This window comes from Lycorma delicatula, chromosome 9 (genome assembly GCF_047948215.1).
Source record: "Lycorma delicatula isolate Av1 chromosome 9, ASM4794821v1, whole genome shotgun sequence".
Lineage (NCBI taxonomy): Eukaryota > Metazoa > Arthropoda > Insecta > Hemiptera > Fulgoridae > Lycorma > Lycorma delicatula.
The window spans coordinates 121,871,076-121,883,459 of NC_134463.1; the positions used below are offsets into that span (position 1 = coordinate 121,871,076).

At 27.5% G+C, this 12,384-nt stretch overlaps 1 protein-coding gene across 2 annotated transcripts in view; it reads right to left on the reverse strand.

Annotated features, from left to right (window-relative positions):
* The window catches only part of LOC142330135 (abl interactor 2-like), a 59,051-nt gene extending 47,049 nt beyond the window's left edge, over positions 1 to 12,002 (reverse strand). Inside the window, exons 1-2 of one of the 2 annotated variants that reach the window (XM_075375227.1) lie at positions 11,890 to 12,002; positions 1,619 to 1,686 (exon numbers count right to left, since the gene is read on the reverse strand). In XM_075375227.1, coding sequence (XP_075231342.1) covers positions 1,619 to 1,686; positions 11,890 to 11,960 — 139 coding nt within the window. In that variant the 5' untranslated portion in view covers positions 11,961 to 12,002. Of the gene's footprint in view, positions 1 to 1,618; positions 1,687 to 9,010; positions 9,153 to 11,889 lie in introns of those variants that run through there. The other variant, XM_075375226.1, reaches the window with a different exon arrangement.
* Between the last annotated feature and the right edge of the window lie 382 nt (positions 12,003 to 12,384).

The following is a 12,384-nucleotide window of genomic DNA, read 5'->3' on the forward strand; positions in this document are numbered from 1 at the left end:
TCTAAAGTGTATACAAATCTCCCTACAAGCTGCCTCTACTTGCCTGGTCCACACCACCCTTATAACCCAGCATGCAGAACACTTGCTACTGTTTGCTACAAAAATAATACCTCCAAATGATATTTCTTGTATTTATTGCTGTTTATTCTACCACATTCGTTTAATTTTATTATTATTTATTTATTTAAATTTGTCATTTAATTATTGTTTATTTCATCTTTTATTTATTTATTTATTTATTCTACTGTAATTTATTATTTGAGCTACTATATAAATTATCTTGTATGAAATCATTTTATGTTTTACATTTATAAAATACAGTACAAATTAACATTTTAATTAATTAAATTAATTTTATGTTTATTATAGTACAAACTTAATATCTCTGTAATATTCATAGTTTTTTTATAATAAATTTAATAATGATTATAATTGCATTACTTTTATTCAAGTTTCTTTAACACTTTATTCATATATGTATTTTTTTTGTACAATTTAATGGTTTTATTTTGTAGTTTTGTAGGCCTACAAAGCTCAAAAGAATATTAGTTGTTGGTGCATATGTGGTATTTAGAAATAATCTTTGTAAATAATTACATCATATCAAAGAAAATCATATCATTATAGCCTATAATAAATAAACAACTCCTTTCATATACTTTTGAATTACATCTATATATCTCTCTCTCTCTCTCTCTCTCTCTCTCTCATGCGCACAACACCCAAACACCACACCACTGGAACTGTGAAGCGCATAGTTCCATATAAAGATTTTTGTATCTTTTTCATAAACTGGGAGATGGTTACTTACATTAAGCTTAAGGATTATATATTGTATAAGTATAAAGAAAAAAGGACTCAAACACACACACACACACATATATATAGGCAGTTCCACAGTGCCTATATGTAAGCCCTATTGGTTGGTATAGAGATGCTTCCTACATACTGTTTTTTTTTTTACTGCAGATCAACTAACTCAAATTGGATTCAACATATTCATACTATTCCTCATCCTCTCAAGTTTCCATTTTTGCTACAATGAAATTCCCAGGTTTGATTACTGGCAAAAATTTCAATTTCATGGCCTTTTGAGATTTTCGAATGAATAAATACCAGTTACAAAGAAAGAAATAAGCAGAAATCTCATTTAAGCACGATTTAAAAAGTATACATTTAGAACTACACATAGTCAACTAAATACATGCAGCTGCAGCATGAGACATCACGACTCTTCCTTAATTATTAGTAATTATTCAAGACTTTGAGACTCTCTTCCCCACAATAAATAAATTTAAAACTTGCATGTAGTTTGAAATCAAGTGAACTGTAATCAGAAATCTGACTTCCCCCTCTATGTATATGTTTACTTAAATGTCATTAGACATCATTTAGAACAATAATAATTTTTAACCATTCAACCAAAAAATGTATGAAGTGGGGATAATTCCTGTAAAATGTTATTTTAGTTATTTTTAATTTATTATTTCTTTTTGTAGGAAATGAATCCACTTTATGAAGCTGAACCAGTTATACTTATTAAAAGAATATTTGAATTAATAGATCCGAAACAATTACAAATTAAGAAAGAACTTTTAAAAACTGGAAATCAACTTACGCTGAATTTCATCTCGTACTTGAAAGGTATCATTTTCAAGTTTCAGTTCATCCTCACTCTCACTACTCCTGAAAAGGTAAAAAAAATAAAAAAAGACATGATTTTATTAATTCTGTTATTAAATATTATTCACTATTCTGAAAACAAAATTAATGTTGTTTTTTTTACAGTTATAACAAATTGCTTTTAGTAACAACTTCTTTTTTTCTATCACTTTTAATAGCCAACTCAGGTACACAACATTTTTATGAGTGTTAGTCCGATTGATTTAAAAAAAAAAATAGAAAAATTTTCAAACTAAAGAAAAACACCAACGTTTCAGTCTTTCTCAAAATCAGAAAATCAGGAATAATAAAATGTTTTAACATGTGGTACACAAAAATAACCTAACTTCCTTGTTCTTATTATTTATTAATGAATGATTTCCTAAAATCTCAAATCATTCATTGTTATCTTCTTTGCAAATGATATTAATGTAACTACACCTGAATTTTTTTTTTTTTGCTTGATGAATTAATTCACAACATAAGCTCAAAGCTTGTCCACCACTGAAATTAGTGAAGTCTTTTAAATTACTTTGAAAGACTAGAAAATTATACATTAGCAATCAAAAATCATTCTCTAGTTGGGTCATAACTATTTGACTTTAAACAAGACAAGACACAACTATTTCATTGTGCTTTTCAAAGAGACATTATAGCATAAGCTAACATTATACATAAGCTTCCTATTAATATAATTATAACAAGAAATTTCTAGACTTGATAAATTTTCATCGGATGATTAAATTAAACTTGTCTGCAACAAAATCAAACCATTTTGAAGCATCTTGATAAAACACTACGGTTATAATTCTTAAATTTTTATTATGTTTATATATAACAATCTGAAATATAATATTATCATTCAGGACTTATTAAAAAAAATTAAAATATGTTTGCAAGATACAAAAAATAGGACAGTCAAATCATAATTTAAAAGTATGTATCATCTTAGTAAATAAAAAAAAATGGCATATAAAAGGGAGGTGTCTTCTTGTATATTGTTATTCTATTATTGTTATAATAATAACAATAATAGAAATTGTTATTTTAATTCAGTTAGTGAAGGAAATGAAAACAGGCACAAAATTGTAGACAGCACAATTTTTAAGATCCATTCAAATAATTTCAGCCCTATCTCAGCTGTTTAACAATTGATTTGAACAAATGAGGTATAATTTTGTTTATAATGGAAAGCTTAATAAGTTATCTAATAAAAATGTAATATTTACTAATTAATCTAATAAAACTAATAGTTATGGAACTATTTGTAATTAAAAGAATTAAATGGTCACCATTTCAGAATTTTCAGAAGTAAAATTTTGAACTTATTATTTTGTAGATGTTTTGGAAACATATACATCAAATTTCATTAAAATAACTCAGTCTGTTTTTATAATACAGATTTTTATTGAAAAAAAACCCAAAATGGTGGAAACAAGAAAAATGAAGCGAGGGCATTTGTTGTACACCTGAATTTTTTTTTGTTTATTTTGATGTTTTGAATCAGCATCAGTTTTACAAGCACCTCTCACAATAATCTTTCTGTATAACTAAAAAATTATCAATATTCTATTTTAGCAAACCAAACAAAGAAACTACTAACATGTAAACATTATTTTTCATCATATAAGAAAGGCCCTTAATCATACCTCCATTATGATATTTGATAAATTATTGAACCATTTAAAAAACCTTTCCACCAATTTATACAAAATGAAATTTTTTTTGTTTATATTATCAATAATATTCTGCTGATATATTTCAAAAAAATATATAAAATCTGAAATTTTTGTTTAAGGTGTTCAAATAATTTACATTAATTCGTTCTAGAATGTTATTTATTTAAATCAATATTTTTGTTATTTTTATGTATTAATAAAGACTCTAATCAGACTTTTTTATAACCAGTTTATATTTTGTGGTACTGCTCTAACAAAGGTAGATTTCCTTGATCCATCCAGGCAGCTCTGGGGTGGTCTTTTTTATCTATGGAGTAGCATACATACTCATTCCTGATATGATCTGTATAACGTATAATTATACATAGATCTAAATAAAATATTTATTTATACATTGATTGTGACAGTGAGCTGATTTTATTTATGGGTTTTGTTGAAAAAATTCATTAAAATATCTTGATTGATTATGTTATATATATATATATATATATTAATTTATATAATTATTCTGTTAACAGCTTTGTCAACATTTAACTTTTCCATTAATTCAAATGATTGAAGAGCTACAAGCGAGAGAAAAAATGTTATTTAATTTATTGGCAAAAAAAGATGCTGAGATTAACGAATATAAAATGGAAGGAGCTAAAATATCTCGACATCAGTACCTTTATTAAATCTGTATATAATTACTAAAAAATTAATTCATTAATTTAATTCACAGAAAAAGAATAATCTAGTTTAGCTGATTATTAAATTTTGAATATCTTTACAATAAAATTTAATTTTAATGAAACCAACCTATGTAGTTTACTAGTCTACCTGGCTTTCATTTTTGCACTAACGGCAAGAAAAAATTCACTTCGTAAAAATTTCTCAGAAGAAATTTATTGACTTTCATAAAGTTGTAATATATTCATTATAATATAGCTAATTATGTCATTTTTCTCTTACTTTTAGCAGTTGTGTACATGGAATTATTGGCTTACTTCTTCAAATCATATCATGATCAATAAAATCTACTATGATGCAAGTAAACTATGATAGTGGAGAGTATAATTGCTTATGAGTATGATTACAGCATTAATTTTATAATTTTATTTATAACTAATATATTCTCAATATCATAATCAAAATTTAATAATAAAGCATGAATAATTGTTTGTAACAGATGTTTAATGATACGCAAATTTATGTAATGTACAGATGCAGGATATACTATTATAAATGTTCACAAGCAATTAATTCTTAACCTTAATAATAAGAAATATTTGTATATTAGATTTTATCATAGTAAGCCTACATTTTAGCACGAACCCAGTAGTTTTGTTTACAAGCATTATCAAATTAATTAAAATTTATTATAGTTATATGTTTCAATTGCTAAAAACAGTTGTAATTGGTAGATGTTATTGTTAAAAAAGGAAAAGTAAATAATAAATCAATTAAATATGTCTCTAATAAATAGAGCGAGCAGTCCTTTTGTCACCTATGAGTACTATCAGAACCCTAATGCAGTCTGGTGAAAGTGTATCAAGAAACTTTCAAAGACCATTAGAAATAGTGAAAAAAAAAGATTAAAAAACTTCTCTCACTCTTTCCACAAATAATAATAATAATAGTTTAAATAGAAAAAAATTCATTGTTACTAGATTTTTAGTTTTTGATACATTTTGTAAAAACTGGATAAAGTGTTGGATTGGCTCCTTTCAGATCTCAACCCAGGTAGTATGGCTTGTTTTCCCTTCCAGCATTCAATTTTGTTATTAACTTATTGGTACAAATTATATGCAATATTGTGGGTATAAGAATATCTCCATGTACAAAGTAAAGTTATTTTTAATATAAAAAATGAGAGAAATTTTAGCTTCAACATTAATTTAAATAATTATTTTAATAAAAAGAATTATATTCAATGTAAAAAGTATTTATAAATTTAAAACTAACACATCATATCTAAGTTTTATTGTATTACTTAAAAATATTACCTTAAATACTATCAATAATAGAATTAATTTATCTAGTTTATTATCTTTATTTTTCATAAAAAAAATTAAATTAGGCAATTCAATTATTAATCTTAAAAAAATACAAACAAACATATGCACGCACAATCTTCAGTTAGAAAGTAAGAATATAAATATTTATACATAATAACGGAGACAGACTAATGTAAATAATTAAAAATAATAATAATAATCATTACATTTATTTAAACATAAAAACATTTTTGTTGGCCTTTATTCCCTTTTTTAATGGATAAATACACTTTTTTTTGTTAGCATATAATAAGACTGGTGATTGTTGAAAAACTGCAAAATAAGCTGTAAATTGAGCATGCACATTTAATAAATCAGTACCTGAATAATATAAATTATGATTTTCTTTTTAATATTAGCTCATAAACTAATAATTTATTTAAGAAACCAGGCATCATTTTCTCCTATCATTTTATTCAGATAAATAATTTTTATATGTTATTAACTTAAGTATTCTTTAATAAGATGATAGTATCCTCATAAAAAAAATTTCATAAATGTTATGAGATATAATTTTATTAATAATATTATTTCACTTTCTTACAGGAAACTTTTTATTTGATAACATTTTTGCCAATAGCCCTTCCTAATGACAACCTATTAAAGAGCATACATTGTAAATGAATGTTAATGATATTTAATTTTAATTCAAACTATTGTAAACTTTATAAGACTGCTGAACAGAAAACTTAATCAAAAACACAACATTCATCTAATTTCCATTCTTATGTATCACTAGGCCAAGAAATCCCCAACCATAGTTTCAAAAAATTTTACTAACAAAAACTGAATAAAATCTCAACCAAGTTTTAATTAAAACTTGGTTTATTTGCAAATTTCATTAAATTTGGTTCAGCTGTTGTATGATTATTATATGATATTTTATTCAATTAAATAAATTTATTAAAATTTCAATTAAATTTATTCAATTTAATAACTGTGTGTTTAGTTATGTTTTACAACTTATTCTTAAAAAATATTAATATCCACCTCTATAAAACTGAAGGGCTTTATTCTAATTCTACCAATTTTAATAAATTACCAAACCATTAAAAAAATCCTCCACCAATTTATTTAAATAAAAGATTTTTTTTACTCTCTATGAATTTTTCAAATACTAATTAAAGAAGCTTAGAATTTTCTGCATTTCTGTTCAACAAATACAGAAATATGTGCTTAAATAATTTTCATTAACACTTACTGAATGTGTTTTGTTTATTGTATATTTTTTTTTTGTTTATTATCTTCATTTATTTACTTTAATATTATTTCTATATTCTAAATTATTCTTATTAATTATATTCATATAGCTTTAATTACATCTATTTTTTATTTTATAATTAAATCTACATTTTGTAAACTGTTATGATCAGGATTTTATCATAGTTTCTTTTGATCCATCCAGGCAAATTGTAATAGTTCCTTTTTTATTTGTGAAGTAGTACATTTATCCATTCCTGATATGATCTATGTATTGAATTATCTACCAATTCAAAATTATTTCTTTTTTGTTTAACGAAAAATTCATTACATGACCTCAAAACTTATGTGATAATATGAAATGGACTTATTTAGATGAAATTTATTTATTTCAATGCATTTTAGTACAACAATATCATGAAGAAAGATTAATCTAAACAATTTCTGTTTTCAAATTGTAATTTCCTTATGTTAGAGGAAATATGAAAACAAATCACATTTAATTGGGTGTTAAAGCTATGCACCAGATTTGTAAATTCATATGGTTAATCGGAAAATGGCCTGATAAGTGGGCAATCTTGGAGTTCCTACATAAAAAAAGCCCCATGCAGCGCTGCGAAAATTATAGAGCCATTTCTCTGATTTCATATGCGAGTAAAGTTTTGTTGTATATATTGCATGAACATCTACGATACTATCTAGATAGAGAAATTCCTGCACAGCAAGCCAGATTTGTCAAAGAAAATAGTACACATGAGCAAATTCTAAATATTAGACAATTGGTAGAGAAAGCCAGAGAGTTCATCAATCCTCTTGTAGATTATGGCAATCCCTTTAACTCGGTCAGGTGGAAAGATCTGTGGCAAGTATTGAAACTGATGGGCATTCCTGATAATCTTGTTACTGTCATTCAGAATCTATATGTAAAGAACAGCTCAGTGGTTAGACACAGGGATATATTCTGCCCAGTCTTATTCAACATTTACAGTGACGATATCACCCAGAAGAGCCTGAAAAAATGGCATGGTGGTATACAAATAGGAGCAGTGTATAACCAACTTAAGGTTTGATGATGATATGACCCTGTTTGCAGGCTCTGAAGTTGAAATGAAGGAGTTCCTCAACCAAGTTCAGCAAGAAAATGAAACGCTAGGGCTGAAGTTAAACACTGGAAAAACAAAAGTTATAATTGTAGACACAGCCAACGATCTTCCAGTCAGTGATTCGCAGTGTGAGTTCTAAAAGGTGGACCATTTCATATATTTAGGATCCACAGGATGGAGGCTCACTGGCTGAAATGGACATTTATTTGGAAGAATAAGGCAATCACAAGAAATGCAAAGCTGAGACAGCTTCAAGTACTACTATTAGTCTTCCCAGTAGTCAGGTATGGCATTGAGACCTGAACCGTAAGTGGAAGACTGGAGGAGAATTGATGCATTCAAAATGTGGGCTTATGAAGAATGCTCGGCGTCACATAGATGGAAAAGAGGACAAACAACTTGATTATAAACAAATTGGATATGCAAAGGAGGTTGTCTGCAGTATGTTTCCAGTGTAATCTCTACTTTTTCAGCCATATAATCTGTAGGTCTGGCAAAAATCTTGAGAAGCTAGTAATACAGGGAGAATCAAGGGCGGCAGGTCACATGGAAGACTGACAAAAAGATGGGTGGGCCAAATTGAAGAGGCGGCTGGAGAAACGTTTGTCATATTGATTTGAATGGCAAAGGACCATGAGCTATAGCATGAAATTGTCAGTGCAATATGAATCAGGTCACCAGCTCTCAGACAGGAGACGAAGGTTTACTGATGGATACTCAGAGATTATTTTTTCAATAAAAAGTTCCTTTTAATAACTTTCTCAATAAATTTTCTGGTATTGTTGGTTATTAGTGGAACTTGTCTTGCAATGATTTAAAACAATCATTTATGTAATCCGATATATTAATATTCTTGTTCATTTAATAAATTATTTTTATCAAATAGCTTCGTTTTTAAATTTTTTGTTACTGAAGAATGTTGAGATCTTTGTTTTTAATGTACCGTATGTAACATTTGAAGTTTTGGTTAATCCATTCATTTTACACATCCTATTTGACTTGCACTGTATCCAAAATAGGTAATTAACACATCTTTAAAAGAGAAGACAAAGAAAGTTTGTAGAAGGCCTACTATAACTAATTCACCTAACACATCATATCTTATCACTCTGTAAAGTATAAACATGATATTTTATCATGTTACATTATGTAATTCAAGGATCATTCAGAAAGTTCTCAGCCTAATATAGAAAATGCAGGATTTTTTCAATTTTTAAACATATTCACCTTATAATTCAATATATTTAGACCAATGACTTTCCAACTTTTTAATACCCACAGTATAATGCAATTTATCCAGCTAATAAGCAGTAATATCAGTTTTGACTACCTCATTTGAAGTAAATCTTCATCCAGCGAGTCATTTTTTAGGTTTGGGAAGAGAAAGTAACATGGTGCATGTGGAAACACTTCAAAGCAAATACAGTTCATATGAAAACACTTCAAAGCATACATCATCAAGTTTCGCAGCAACAACCTGGAACATGTGTGTAAGAGCATTATCATGATGAAAGAGGACTTTCTGTTTATACAGATGTGGCTGTTTAGGTTGAATAGTACCCTTCAATTGCTCCAGTAGTAAAGCATACCGGTGCATTGCTCGTGGATACCGGTGTTCTTTGGTGGTTGGGTTTCAATTAACCACACATCTCAGGAATGGTCGAACTGAGAATGTACAAGACTACACTTCATTTACACTCATACATATCATCATCCTCATTCATCCTCTGAAGAATTATCTAAACGGTAGTTACCGGAGGCTAAACAGGAAAAAGAAAGTAGTAAAGCATAATACTTCCTGGTGATGGGCCTGCCTTTTTCTAGTAGTCTATGAGTACCACATCACAAGAATCCCAAAAAAACATAGCCATGACTTTTCCTGCAGATGGAACAATTTTCCATTTTCTTTGGCACACTTTCACCTGTTCCCATTTACAATTTAGACTGCTATTTGGTTTCTGGCCTGTATTGGTGAATTCACGTTTCATTTACTGTTATAAAATGTTGTTTAAATTCAGTAGAATTGCATTTAAATAAGTCTATACATTGTTACAGAAGTGTTCAGTCAAATGCTTTTTTGGTCAAAACTTAACAGACGCAGCACTCACCGAGCAGAAAGCTTTTTCATACCCAAAACATCATGTAAAATGTAGTGGACATGGTTTGTCAAGATGTTTGCGATGTCTGGAAGCTTGTGTACTTTCAGTTGGCGATTATTTAATACTGTATTGTAGATTTTTGTAATAATTTCATCAGTGGTAGTGGTTTTTGACATCCCGAGAGTTCATCATCTTGAATGGATCCTTGACCATGTTTAAATTCTGCAGCCTAATTTTTTACCATTGAAAATGAGGGGGAAGAATCCTTTAAAGTGGAATCTAGCTCTTTTTGTATGAACATCAGGAATAAACTTTTTTTCATAATGTTTTTAAGAATATTATGATAGGTCAACTTTAATTTTATATATTTTTCAGAAAATGTCAAAACTTGTTTGCTTTACCCAATAACTGCATTTAAGCAACTAAACACAGTCTAAAGGATTATCCTTGATAAATACCATAGTTATAAGTTCATATTTATACAATCTCTGTATCAGGCTGAGAACCTTTCAAACAACCCTGGTACATACACCTTTGTCCGGTATATTTTAGTCACTTTTGTCAAAAACTACACTGAATAACCTGATATAATAAAACATCTGACACTAATAAGTTGTACTGAAGATACATAACACTAACAAAAACAAGCAAGTCATACAACATACACAAGATCATACAGAATACTGGCAAAACACAATCTAAAAAATACAGCAACCTAGGAGTAGGCAAATTAAACTGTAGTAATTATAAATATTAAATAAGAGAGACTATACTGGGCATACACCCATTACAGACTCAAACACAACAACATTATCTGTAAAAGATCACTATATTATGTTCCTAATTCCACAACATGCAAATTTTAGACATAGCATATAAAAACAAAGATGTAAACATTTGAATTACATGAAATTTACAAACTCATAGAATTTGACAGAAACAAATGATTAAACAAACATGTATCAATGAAACAAGCACAATATTGATTAAATGCATTATTTGATTATCATACTAAAAGGTTTTCTAACCTTCTTAAGACAGGTGCTGTTAACAACAATGCAACCAGAAACTCCTTTGAAGAGGTTACAGATAATTGGCTGCAAAATACCTTTAAAATTTAAAATGTACGTTAAAGTGTTGTAACCATAATGATTGTCGCTGAATATGATATAGCTATCCCTAAGAATAACAAGCAATCCATGTCAGGGTTAATATGAAAGATGAGGAGTGAAGTGGGTTGCTGCTGCCAAATATATGTTTGCACAGCATGCTAATCCCATCAAAATCCATATGATTTTCAGCTCAGCAAGTCGTACTTTCATTCTGTTCACCACAAGGACTGGCTGTAAAATGAATATCAGAGAAAGCAGCTGTGACTGGGGTCTTTTGTATCTCAGGCAGTTTACATGTGTCAGTACTGTATGAAAGACTACTGTGTAAATTAATCTTTAATCTTTCTGTAGTGTAACAATGCATTGTGTACACTTCTTTGACATAAAAGGTCATAGAATTATAGTTACTTTAATTTGAAAACATTTTCATAATTTTTAATGATTTTTTTTAATCAAAAAATTTATATTCTTTCTGTATATTTATATGTCAAATAAAACTTTTATATTAGTGAATCACATTGGACATAAAACTGGTTTCATAAATTTTATTGAAGATAAATTTAATTTATTCTGATGGTAATAAAAAACCCATATAGTACAACCATAAAATTTTTACTTAAATAAAGAGAAAAGTCAAATATATGGTGGTCCAATAGCAACTATCTTCTGCATAATTTGATAAGAAATATTATTATTTATTTTTATATTATTAATGTGCACATTATTCGACTAGTGGACAATAAACAACACCCATGGCCTAACATGATGACGAGGTGTGTGATAAGAAATAAGATGGTAAGAAATATAACATGACTGTTTTAACCTAAATCATTTTTTAATAATACAATTAAACAATATCTCAAAATTATATTTTCATTTACTTGTTATGTAACATCTCATTCTACTAGTACATTTCTGTGAGGATGATTTCATAGTTATTTTTACGTTATAATTAATTAATAGGTTAAAATTAAACAGTAATAAAAACAATAACTTACAATAACATTGCTAATCTATGAAATTCTTCAAAGAATTCCAAATCTTCATCTTCTTCATAAACTGTTTCCATTTTACTTGTTATAAAAGACTGTAGGATCTATCAAAAATAACTTTAGCTTGATTCATTGAAATTTATGTAAAAGAACACCAAATAAAATATTTATAATCTGAGTAATGGGAATTTAAACAGTAAATGACTAACAGATTTCTATTGAATTATTTCATATCTGACTGTACTCTTAAAGATATGATGTTTTAAATTTTAAATGATAAAATGGTTTAAATATTAATAGATAAAAGGTTAATTTTATACTTACATATATATATGTTTAATATTAAACTAATGGATTAGCTAATATTTTTAAATGTATCAAATTAAATGAAAACATTTCAATTAAACTGTTTACATATAAATTAGATAAAAGTTCAATTTATATAATACTTCCCACTTTATTATTTGTAATATTTATTTTATTAAGCATGATAAAGCTAAT